The sequence below is a fragment of the Sinocyclocheilus anshuiensis genome, unplaced genomic scaffold (assembly GCF_001515605.1).
Source record: "Sinocyclocheilus anshuiensis isolate Anshui unplaced genomic scaffold, SAMN03320099.WGS_v1.1 scaffold248, whole genome shotgun sequence".
In the NCBI taxonomy this organism is placed as follows: Eukaryota; Metazoa; Chordata; class Actinopteri; order Cypriniformes; family Cyprinidae; genus Sinocyclocheilus; species Sinocyclocheilus anshuiensis.
In genome coordinates this window covers 111,334-124,388 of record NW_015555734.1, presented here as the reverse complement: position 1 = coordinate 124,388, position 13,055 = coordinate 111,334, and the positions used below count along the sequence as shown (strand labels likewise).

Below are 13,055 nucleotides of genomic sequence, written 5' to 3'. Positions count from 1 at the left end.
CACGAACAGCTTGTAACACTCCAAAGAGAAAGGAAAACTTGAAATCGCATCATATGACCCCTTTAAACAAGGTGTACAGTACATTTAAAACGACCATACCTGTACAACTCTCGAATGTGAAGGTTCCCCTGTTGTGTGCCCACGATGAGGTAGTCAGGCACCAGATGCAAAGCTGAAATCTTCTCGTCCAACGTCTCAGATGCTAAGAGAGTGCCATTCACAGAATACACATGCAGTGCGTACTTCTCCTACAGCCACAAAACCATGTGTTAATTTCCATTCTCACAATAACTCAAAAAGACTTGTTTCTTTTGACAAACATTGTCTATCAGCACCTTTCCAGCAGAGCGGCCCTCCATAACAGTCTGTGCCACTATGTGCCCTTCTATTCCGACCTCCAGCTGTGCCACAGGGGCAGGAAGGCAGCTCTCACACGGCGGTCTCAGGGTAAGCAGGTACTGTCCACGACGCACACTGTGCATGATCACTGTGCCATCCTGAGCAAAAGAAAAAGAGAGCATGTGAGAGAAAACTCATGAGCCCTAATGGCAATGCAGTAACTTCTGAAGGGACTTTTAAGAAGTGGTCTCATCTAAACTGACCTTTGACCCTGAGATTGCCATGTCCAACTCAGTGCTGATGGCGACACACGTGACCTCTTGATCATGTCCACAGAGCACCTGCACGGGCCGTGGAGACAGACCGCTAGAGAAACCACCCTACAGGTAAAAAAAAAAAAAAAAGACAACATACTCTGATTCAGTCACTAGTTATACTACATAACCATGCTGACTATTTTTTCTCTAATTCAGGTAAATAACGCTTCAAGTTATTATTCAAGCAAATAAAAAACACATAATTCACAAAACACTTAACACATAAAAGCACATAATTCAAGAAAACATCCTGATATTACACACTAAATATAAAAGATATATTTAGGTCTAAAGCACAAATTTGATATTTTGACACATCAGACCTCTTTTCCTGGCTATTTACACTACCATTCAAAATGCTGGGGTCTGTGCAATATTTTTTTTTAATTATTTTTTAAAAGTCTCTGCTCAACAAGGCTGTATGGATTTGATAAAAAATACAGTAAAAACAGCACTCTTGTGAAATATTACTACAATTTAAAATAACCTTTCTATTTCTGTTTTCTACAACTTTCTATGTTTTAAATATTTAAAAATGCCATTTATTCCTGTGATGGCAAAGCTGACTTTTCAACAGCCATTACTCCAGTCTTCAGTGTCACATGATCCTCCAGAAAGCATTCTAATATGCTGATTTGCTGCTTTACTGTCACTTTTGATCAAAGTAATGTGTCGTTGCTTAATAAAAGTATTAACATCTTAAAAACAAATCTTACTGACCCCAAACTTTTGAATGATAGTAGTGTACGTTCAGTTAAAATTAAATGACTGCTCATGGGCGCAGATGTACCCTTCACACCCTTTTATTTTTGTATTAACTTGGTATCTAATTATAAGTATTTTGTGTGAGCAAACCTGCTGTAGGACCTGCCACACCATGCAGGTGGTGTCTCGTGAGCCAGAGATGAGGTAGATACCACAGAGATCCAGAGCCAGGCACGTGACCACATCTACATCCCACAAAAATGCATCATAACATTTATTCATAATCAAATGCATTATATAATCAGCAATGTGCACCATACATAATCAAATGCATTATATAATCAGCAATGTGCACCATACATAATCAAATGCATTATATAATCAGCAATGTGCACCATACATAATCAAATGCATTATATAATCAGCAATGCACCTGATGCACACAATCTACTACATGCCTTCTGCACTTTATACTTTTTAGCAAGTAAAAGGCCTTTTAGTATAATTCTAAAAATGTCCACCTTCAGGTTAATGTTTCATGTTTTCTTTTCTTTTTTTTCATAACTTTACATTGTTAGTAACTGGACTGATCAAACTTAGGTTTACTTGATTATCCATACATCATTTCTTTTTTCTTTTTTTAGAAAAATCATGTTAAAATGTGAATATCAAATATGATCTATCAGGATTTTGAGGAATGTTTATTTGTACATCTCTCAATCATCATGGTATTGTAATTGCTTTTTATCCCCCACAATAAAAACTACAGAGCTTTGATCATAAACCGAAGCATTTTTATAGATCATCTTAAGACATATTATTGGGAGATATAGAGTGACAGCTGATTTTAAATGCATTTATGTAAGTAGCCTGCTATACTATTTATAACGATCTTACTGATTTATATTACAAGCTACCAGTTTGGGCCTCATATTATATGAGCCATAAATGCCTGATGTATCAAATATTACAATCATCAAAAACACAAGCAAACTGTTTTTTGTTTTTTTTTACATTTTGTCCTATTTCAGGCTTTACAGGGTTAATGCTTCTGTTTCAGCAACAAATGATTCAACAAACATCTCTGCCAAATCTGACAGCAGCTCATTTCATTTAGGATTCAGCTCAACAACTCCGTCAAGCTCATTCCAACGCCTACAGCTGCGCCTTGGCTCTGTATTATTTCAGTACGTCTGCGTCGGACAGACGGCTCTCACCTATGTGACGGCAGATCCTGCCCACCAGCTTGGCCTTGCCTAACATAGTGACTCGAATGCTGCAATCCCAGTGCCCCCCGCTGAACAGCAGACGCCCGTCAGTGGACACCACCAGCACCTGGGACCCGATTTCCACCCCTGGGGAGAACGGCCCGCTGAGGAACCGCTGGGTCCTAAAAACAGATCAGACAAAAGGTTAGTACCAACAAATGGGACTAAACATGTCAGTGGGAGAGCATTCAAAATAGACCAATGTTCTGTTTAAGCATCAGATTCGACACATGTTAGCAAACCACTCAAAAATAACAAGAAAGGCTTGGCAAAACAAATTAGCTTTTACAACAAAGGACTCAATTGGACTGAAGAACATTTATAGAGACCAAAGAAGCCAAACCACCAGAGCTTAATGTCAAAGAGCTGCTGTTTATAAGCTGCGTTTGATTATTTATCCAAAGACCAATGTTGTCACTATAAAAATAAGGCTTTCTGCCTAATCAAAACCTCTTGTCTTTAAAACTATATGACATCACTAAGTCTCCGAACATGATTATATAATGTGTTTAGACATGTGTACATGTTCAAACTTACTTTGGGTTGCTCACAGAGGGGTCTCTGGTGAAGGTGAAATAATTAGCTATGTTCTTGTCGTAGGGCAGCCAGCTATGAGTGCCTATCATTCCATTAGCACTCACTGTCACCTGAAACAGGACAAATGCCATTCAAAACACATTCGGATGCAGCTATCTGTTCTGCAACAAACGTATTGATGTCAGGAAGTCTTAAATATGATCTGTGAAGGGCCCACTTCCTAAAATATATGCAGAGTGAAAACAATATTGAGTGAGACAGACAAAATGTTGTTGCCAACATTTTTTTATAATATTTAAATAAAACAATTTTAGAGTTCTTATATTGGCACTGTACTAAAGACAAAGCAAATCATTATAATATTATCTGGACTTTTTTTTTTTTGTGTTAAATAGATAGTTAACTCAAAGATGAAAATATGACCCGTATGAATTTATTTCTTCTCCTGAAAACAAAAGATATTTTTAAGAATGTGAGTAACAAAACAGTTGATGGGCCCCGCTGACTTCCATAGTACTTTTTTTCCATACCATGGAAGTCAATGGGGATCATCAACTGTTTTTTTTTTGTTTTTTTTACCCACATTCTTCAAAATATATTCTTTAGTGTTCGACAAGAAGAAAAAAACTCATACAGATTTGAAACAACTTCGGAACAAGGGAGAGTAAAAGATGACAGGATTTTCATTTTTGGGTGAACTATCCCTATAAGTCAACTATTACAGTAATCTTTCATGTATAAACCTTGAGAGTAACATTTTTAATTCATATGCATTTGTACAGTGCTTTCCCAATAAATATCATTCTAAAGCAATTTTACCGAGATTGTTGATCCGAAGTAAACCGCTAAAACATCTCCATAGAAACAACAAAAATACAGATTTTTCAGACTAAATGCAGATATTTTTTATTTCTTCTTTTAAAAAAAGTTTGTTATTGCAAAAAAATAATCTTATTATTCCTGAAAGAAGAATGAAAAAAAAAAAAAAATGTATTGCATTATTTTAAAATAATAAAAAACAGCATATAAAATAATAGCCACAAAACCTTTTTTTATTCCCCTCTCAAACTTTCCACAAACCCTCTAGCAAAGTGACTTCAAACCTTTTTAACTCCAAGGCCTCCCCCACGTTCCACAACAAGCTTCAAAGGCCAGATTTACAGCATAAGGATGTTTAAAATATTTTTTACTCAAAATTTCTACCCCATAAAATATTTGAGAGATTGACATAAAAAGAAAAATGCATATTCATTAGAAAAATGCTTGTTTTGTCTTATTTTACATAATTTTAAGTCATCTTAGAGCTCTCTTGCAAGTTTGCTGAGGCCCCCTAGTGGCCCCTGGCCCCATGGTTGAGAACCACTGCACTAACACCCTCTTCCACAGACCCTCTTGATCCTCAAACTCCTGCTCTATGTGATTGGTTCTGATCCTATTCAAAAATTAGTACACAACAAGTGAACATAACCACGAAATAATCTTACCAGTATGTCAGAACCAGGGATGATGAAGGAGCGGGTTTGATTTCTGGGCACCACGGCTTGCACTAACGGCAGACCATCGCTCACCACCTACATGAACCAACATCAAAAATAATCACAACACAAATCACAGTTTCACACAGCAACTCTATAAACCAAATCATTAGCACACGGTGCTCAAAAAGTTGTATTTCGGCATATTATTCAGCTCAAATAATATACTAATAAATTCAGGCTCACCTCCTTAAAAGATCGGAGTTTACTGAGCTGATCAAAAAGGTTGGGGGGCAGAATGTCCAGACGGGCATTCCGCCTGAATGCATTCTCTGCTGACATACGGGGAGGATGGGGCTCCTGAATTACACACAGAGGTTTCACTTGTGCCATATTACACATATTACACAAATGCCTTCAGACCCAGGGTTTTTATCATTAACTAAAACTATAAAATATGAAAAACATTTCTGCTTTTTGAAATAAAATAAACATTAGATGAAAAACTTGCAACTGATGGCAAATAAATGAAGTAAGTTCAAGCACTAGTATTAAAAAAAAAAAAAAAAAAAAGAAAACCTGGAAGCTCATATAAAATGAAGCTTATGCTGACTAGAGATGGAAACATCTGTCTGATGTCCCACCTTGAGAAGCTGACAGGGCGTCTGGCCAAAGTTGCTGATGATGCCTTCCAGGGCCTTGCGCTCGGTCTCATTAGCTATGGCGTCCAGATCCACTGCACCTGACAGCCAAAACACACAGCGATCAGTCATATTTTCCATGCAGGAACATGTTTAAACTAATACGAACTCATAAGAGGTCTCTTACCCTCATAAGTGCAGTAGTAGAAGACATTGAGAGCCTCCACCGCTTCAGGTCCTCGCTGCTTATACCCGAATATGAGATCGATCCACTCGTGCAGGTGAGCAGACACATGCTCACTCTCCTTTAAACACACAGATACACAAGGAGAGTGTGTCAGATAAAGAACAAAAGAGTGTGTGTTTTAAAAGCATTTTTTATATTGCCATTGCTAATCTGCAGTCTGAATTGAATGTGATGACATAAAAAGTCTATTATAATAATTTTAGAATAGTTTTGTTTGCTGGTTGTATCCAAAAACATAGCACAAATGTTGTCTGATTCACAAGCAAATGACTTCTATGAGCTGATTATTTTAAAGGAATAGTTCACTCAAAAATGATCTTAAAACAGCTGATAAAAACATAACAATAATCTACAAGTAATCCACACGACTGCAGCCCATCAGTTAACATCGTGAAAAGCTGTATGATTGTATTAAATAAATTGATCAATAAGACATGTAGTCCTTTATCCATAATATTGCTTTATCAGGAGAGATATATGCACAGATAAAACACCGTTTACAAGTGAAGAGAGTTGATTGATTTGTTTTCTTACAAACATGCAGCTTTTCACTTCTTGGTGTTAACTGATGGACTTGAGTCATGTTGATTACTTGTGGATTATAGTGTTGTTTTTATCAGCTGTTTGAACGCTCATTCTGACGGCACCCATTCACTGCATTGGTGAGCAAGTGATGTAATGCTAAATGTCTCCAAAACTTTCTGATGCAGAAATAAACTCATCTATCTCTTGAATGGCCTGAGGACGAGTACATTTTCAGCAAAATGTAATTTTTGGGTGAACTACTCCTTCCACAAATAACTCAAAAAGAAGTTTGAATCAAACTAACAAATCACTTGAATTTGCCGGAGCAGTTACTGAAACATCTGACTCACCCACTCGATTTATAAGATGGTTAGTAAATAGTATTTTAAGAGTATTCTGTATTTTACAAAACATATTTACAAAAAAAATGTGTTGTTGTGTTTAGTATCTATGTTTTGAAATCAGTGCATTGTATCTGTTTCCACACCAAAGCTTTGCGGTGTTTCCTGACGAAGTCTTCAGGCGAAGACGCCCAAGGAGGAAGTAACACATCATTGACCTTCTCTTGACTTATTTGCAAGCAGCCCAGATCAAAACCTGCACACGACATATTACAATTCAAAATCCATTGAACAAATTGCAGTGCCAGTGTGGTTTTCATCACTGAGAAGTTACAGAGAGACACACTGACCGTTCATGTTCTGCAGGAACTCTGGGAAGTAGAAGAACTCTGGGATGAGCTCCTTGACATCAGCTGGACTCTCCATCCGTGCCTGCCACGCTGCTGCTACTGAATGAAACTGTCTATCGGCACAATCAAACCTAAACACACACACAATCACACTTATAAGTGCAGCCCAAACATAGGACAATGTACATGATTACTTAACCATCAGGAAAACACCACTGCAACCTAGTGGTTAATGCTAAGGGGTGCCAAATTAAAATATTATTAATATATTCACATTTTGATTGTGGCGATCCACGTTCCTGTATGGATACTTAGTGTTATATTTTTGGAGTATTAAAACCATTCAACTAACTTCAACTATCAGTTAGAAGGCATTTTATTTAATGACTTTATAAAGATTTTAGAGTCAAATTTCCATTTGTGCCTCAGGTACCCTTGGAATGAATAAACAAGCACACCTTTTGTGTACAAAAGTATCCAGTAGTACAAAAGAAATCCTAAAATACAAATGTGTCCGAAAGCAGGATTCAGCACACGCCCTTGAGCAGGGGTGTTCAATCCTGCTCTTGAAGGGTTAACATCCTGCAGAGTTTAGCTCTAACCTGCCCCAACACACCTTCCTGTAAGTTTCTAGTAATCCTGAAGACCTTGAATAGCTGGTTCAGGTGTGTTTGAGTTAAAGGTGGCCCTCCAGGAGCAAGATTGGACACCCCTGGCTTTAGCTGTGGTGTGCGAGTATGTGTGTCTTACTTGCCGCTCTGGAGCTGTATATGTAATGAGGTGAAGGGCTCTGTGCGGATCATGTAGTGCATGACGCCTGCAGCATTAGAGTAGTGTGTGCCATAGTGGAACTTATCGATAGTGCCTGTTGGGTCCTCAAAACTCTCATACCTAATCAAACGACAACAAGAAGACATTTAGAAAATCAGATGAAATGCTCAAAAGATTCTACATTACTCTGCTTTATATTATTATAGAACAATCTGTTATTATTTACAAATTTGAATATATTTATCAATATCATGTAGATATCGGCTTGTGGTATTGTTATCCATTTTTCTAGTTTTGTTACACATTCTTTGATACCGGGAATTCTGCAATTAGGACTGCAACACTGTCTCACTTTTCCCTGACGTTCTGTGCATGTCGAGGGTTGACGACACCAATGGGTTTGGACAAATCTCTGAAAACAGCTGGGTCCTCCAGATCCAATTTAGCAGATGTGTAGTCACACAACACCCAGGGGAACTGAGAATACAGACATGCACATGAAGAAATGAGAACATATGTGACCCATACACTATTCACCAACACCAAAAGTGTCAGTCATGCACATTTGCATTTTTTTTTCAGCAAAATGGATATTAAATGCATTCAATGAAATCTTGGTTTACTAAAATAAATATAAATTTTTTTTTAAATGAAATCAAAGACTGAAAAACGAAACTAAAAAATAAAATAAAATAAATTAAAATTCAATAAAATAAAACAAATTAAATTCAAATTCTGGGTAGGCCATAGCATCCCCACGACACTGCATATGACAAGCGGTTTGAAAAAAAAAAATAAAAATTTAAAGAAAACTAAACTAAACAAAACACAAAACATAACAAACCAAACAAAAACAAAACACAAAACATGACAAACCAAACAAAAACAAAACACAAAACACGACAAACCAAACAAAAACAAAACAAAAAAATGTCAAAACAACGCTAGCTCTGTGAGAACTCACCACTGGATACTGGGATAAATCATTGTATGTGCGACCAGCAATGGTGTTGAGCTGCATCAGATATTCAAAATTGGAGATTTCTCTGCAAACCCATCTCTGCAATAGGAACAAAAATGAATATAAAGAATAGTTATATTTAGAAAATTTGAGGGAGGGGGTAGGGTTTTTTGACAGCTTTTATGGGCAGATACAGTATAGAAAGGCATAGGAAACTATGGGGGAAAAGGGAGGAAAGAGTCCAACCAGCCACCAGCAAAAATGGAAAATATTGGCATCGCATCAGACATACGTGAGTCAGGTTGGAGGCTTTTAGGAGCTCCTGAGGAGAGCGAGAACCAAAATAGAACAGATTGGGTGGTCTGAGACCCAGGATCCTGGAGTAGACTTTGTTCCGCACCTGTGGGAGAACCCAAACAAATATAAAAACACAGAGACCTCAAATGCCACTGATGCTTGTGGCCATCTTTTCCATTGTAGCTTCTCCTGCAGTGCGACAGTTATTATGTGTCCAGCTCACCCCCTTCCTGAAGTTGATGAAGTAGTGTGCCTGGTCGATGAAGAACAGCTCTAGTGCTGATCTCCGCAGGTTGTAGCGCCTCAGGTGGACTTCCCTTAGCTGTGACAATGACCTCTTGAAATCAAAACCAATGCCTACAAAGATGGGCAGTCCAGAGCATTCGCATTATAATCATGAATCATTTCTTATCCTATACACTACCAGTCAAAAATCTGGAATAATTACGATTTTGTTAATGTTTTTGAAAGAAGTCACTTATGCTCACCAAGACTGCAATTATTTGATGGAAATATTGTAAAATATTATTACAATTTAAAAGAAAGTTTTCTATTTTACTATATTTCGAAATGTAATTTATTCCTGTTATGGCAAATCTGAATTTTTAGCAGCCATTAAACCAGTTGTCAGTGTCACATGATCCTTATATGAAGACGGCTGCAAAAAATTCAGCTTTGCTATCAACAGTAATAAATTATATTTTAAAATGCATTAAAATAAAAATAGTTATTTTAATTACACAATAATACTTTTTTTTTTTTTTTTTACTGTATTTGTGATTGAATAAATGCAGCCTTGGTGAGCATAAGAGACTTCTTTCATAAAACATAAAAAAAATATATATATTATTTCAAACTTTTGACCGGTAGTGTCATTATGTGAACAATGAATGGAGTCTTATTAGAGAGACAAACAAAATGGGTTGGGCGCTATGATGGGATATACTTCGCAATACAAGCTGTTACTCACCTTCCTCGGTCTCCTCTTTCTCACTACTGCCATCGTAGAAGTACAGGTGGTGCGTTGTGACCTCCAGACGACCTGGTACCACGGCAACAATAGTGATGAGCTCACACTCCTCTGAGAGCACCAGCTTTTCTTTTTGGCTCTCCTCCTCGCCCTCCTCCACCCTGAGGAATGACACACACACACAGACACACACTCGATCACACTAAACCCATCTCAAAAGCTGTACACACAAAGCCTTTGCATGTATCAAAAAGGCTGAATCTTCAGTCAAATGATTCATTCAAAAACACTGATTCAGGGACAAAAACACCACTACTGTGCGCTGCCTGGAACCTGTAACAGATGATTCTGCTTTGACTTCATTGAGGAACTATTTTCAGTATGAATAAACAGACTAAACAGACTTTTGTTAACTAAAACTATTAAAAAATGTGTTTGGTAATTGAAATAAAGCTGAAATTAAATAAACTACAAATATTTCATGAAAAACTTGAATGAGAAAAACAAACAAAAATGAGAAATGTTGCTTTGGCAACTAACTGAAATAAGTTGATGTATAAAAATTACTACTGAATTAAAACTAAACAGAAATATTACAAATAAAATAATAAACATGACAAAAGCATGCAACAAAATTACTAAAACTTAAAGTAAAAATAAAATGAAAACTGAACATATGAAAATAGATCTAATTCAAAATATCAATAAATACTGTAACTTTATATAAATAATACTAAAATAACACTGGTAAGTTCCTCAATATTAACTTCTTGTTTATTAAACTTACTGGGCCGTGCTGATATTCAGAACAACCTAGTTCAGATTTTGAAAAAGGATGAGCTACATTTGAAGCCATCATAAACTGCAGAAAAAATACATATTAAGTGAATGTGCTTATTATTTGTTGGAAGAATTGTTTATTCTCATTATTATTATTATATATAAACTTTTTTTTGTTTTCAATTAGGTATCATATTGCTGTTGTTGATGTTTGTAAAAGTAACAAGCCACTCAAGGAATATTTGAGGCAAATAATGGTTTTACATAATATCTATTTTAGGGCTATTAATTAAACTGTAGATTAGGGATGTAACAATTGTTTTTTTCTCACGATTTTTTAACAAACTGAGATTTAAGACAAATTATAAATGAAAAGGTGTCCTTTTATTATTTCTCCGAAAAAATGCCCCACATTTCTTTGTGAAATTGAAATGTGTCACATAACAAAACCAAATTGAAATTTTAAAACAAATCCAAAATCAAATAAACAACAAAATACAAATAAAACCTCTTCACATAAAAAAAGTCTTTGCCTGTGCTCTTTCCATTTAATATTAGAGGCGAACACAGCATTTTAATCACGATCCAGAGATGCTGCATACATGCAGCATGAGCAGTTTTTGATTTAAATTAGATTGTATAATTTCGACATTTGAAGCAAAAACAGAAAAGTCTGATGTTAGCTTTGTGAAACTATAACGAAAACAGCAGACCGGCTGAATGAGAACACAGATTCACTCTCTGACAGCAGGTTATGCTTATGGAACAGCAGCGATACAGCGTTTCCTTGGTTACACAGAGGCAAGATGAAAAGAAAACACAGTCTAAACTTTTCTAAAGACAGTCAGCAGTTCCCCTCAGAGATATGTTCATATAAACTCCCACCCCCAACTACATCGCGATTCATTTAACATCTCAACTGACTTAAATCGTCACATATTTTTATAGATTTTCAGTGGCTCGGGGTGCATCATTACATCCCTACTGTAGATATTAATTATATTAATATATAATCATAACTACTTTATTCTTTTGCTAATCTATTTTATTAACATAGTTTTAAATGCATGAAAATATGCCTTTATATTTTGAGCATATATTTATTGTCTTTATATATCTTTTTATTTTACAAGTTTGAAATCTCTTGGTTTAGATAACTTACTTAACCAAGCAAATGAGTGCTCAGAGTTACATTAGGACACTCACTCATCAATGAAGGCAATATCCTCATCCTCTAGTTTGTCATCCTCCATGTCACTAACTTTAGCTTCCTTGGCAACTGCAAGAGGGATGGGCTCGGTTGAGCTGCGGGGACTGTCGGCTCCTGCAGAAAACACACCCAAAACATTCCAACATATAAACATTAACACTGAAATGACAGAGAGTTCAAGAGGACAGAGATTATTTGAAAATATCAAGTCAAAGCAAAATGATTTTACCAACAGATCTATTATTAACCATTGATTTTCTTTTAATATCATTAATTCATTAATATTCATTTAACAGATTACAGAGGCATTCTCCACATTGATACTAACCCATGTTATCTCTCAGTGCACTGGCATCACTGTGGGAATCAAAGCTGTAATTTGGCACCAGCTTCAGACGCATCTTAGAGTACGTCTCTGCACTTGACAGTTTCCATTTCACCTCTGGCTGAACCCTGAAACACAAACACTTCCACTCAGTCCACCGCAATATAATCCCTGAATATACAGCATCAGTGTATACAACTGAACCTCACTTCAACACAGTGAGCTACAAAAGACAGAAAAAGTCTGACTGCTTCTACTTGGGACTTTATAATATATTTTAGTGACCCAGAATTAGAGAAAAATCTTAATATTAAATGTTTTATTTTTATTTTTTTAAATCCCCCGAAATCCCCATGTCTAAATTTTTCCAGGTTTAAATGAAATTTTAAATCCCAGATTTCCAATGTAGTCTAAGGTTTTTAGCCATCACTTTAAAGCTTATTTATCTTAAAGGAATAGTTTGCCCAAAAATGAAAATTGGCTGTTAATTTGCTCACCCTCGGGCCATCCAAGGTGTAGGTGACTTTCTTCCTCAGAAGAACAGTAGAGAAGATTTTTAGCTTAAACCATGGTTATAAAATGCAAGTCAGCGGCTACCGTCACTTTGAGAGTCAAAAAAGCAACACACAATTAATACCAGTGGCTCCTGACGATATAATGTTAATGTAAATAATGTTCACTTTCTTGCAGACCAATAATTTATTTTCATAAGACCTCAATATATTGTCAGGAGCCATGGGCATTGGTTTTGTATTGCTTGTGCTGCTTTTTTGACTCTCAAAATGCTTGTAGCCGTTAACTTGCATTTTATGAATCACCATGGACCACGGTTTCAACTAAAAATCTTCTTTAATGTACTAAAGAAAAAAGTCAACTACACCTTGAATAACATGAGGGTGAGTAAATTAACAGCAAATTTTCATTTTTGGGTGAACTATCCCTTTAAATCTCTCTCTCTGTATGTATATATATATATATATATATATATATATATAT

The 13,055-nt window shown here is 36.1% G+C and overlaps 1 protein-coding gene across 1 annotated transcript in view; it reads right to left on the bottom strand.

Moving 5' to 3' along the window:
- The window catches only part of LOC107673027 (neurobeachin-like protein 2), a 76,095-nt gene that overhangs the window by 3,880 nt on the left and 59,160 nt on the right, over positions 1-13,055 (bottom strand). The window contains exons 36-55 of the mRNA XM_016466448.1: positions 12,063-12,187; positions 11,731-11,848; positions 9,745-9,905; positions 8,998-9,131; positions 8,770-8,877; positions 8,481-8,576; positions 7,869-7,993; positions 7,496-7,636; positions 6,746-6,876; positions 6,542-6,651; positions 5,470-5,587; positions 5,286-5,383; positions 4,888-5,001; positions 4,651-4,737; positions 3,167-3,276; positions 2,579-2,751; positions 1,512-1,606; positions 603-719; positions 336-497; positions 100-248 (exon numbers count right to left, since the gene is read on the bottom strand). Coding sequence (XP_016321934.1) covers positions 100-248; positions 336-497; positions 603-719; positions 1,512-1,606; positions 2,579-2,751; positions 3,167-3,276; positions 4,651-4,737; positions 4,888-5,001; positions 5,286-5,383; positions 5,470-5,587; positions 6,542-6,651; positions 6,746-6,876; positions 7,496-7,636; positions 7,869-7,993; positions 8,481-8,576; positions 8,770-8,877; positions 8,998-9,131; positions 9,745-9,905; positions 11,731-11,848; positions 12,063-12,187 — 2,472 coding nt within the window. The remainder of the gene's footprint in view (positions 1-99; positions 249-335; positions 498-602; positions 720-1,511; positions 1,607-2,578; positions 2,752-3,166; positions 3,277-4,650; positions 4,738-4,887; positions 5,002-5,285; positions 5,384-5,469; positions 5,588-6,541; positions 6,652-6,745; positions 6,877-7,495; positions 7,637-7,868; positions 7,994-8,480; positions 8,577-8,769; positions 8,878-8,997; positions 9,132-9,744; positions 9,906-11,730; positions 11,849-12,062; positions 12,188-13,055) is intronic.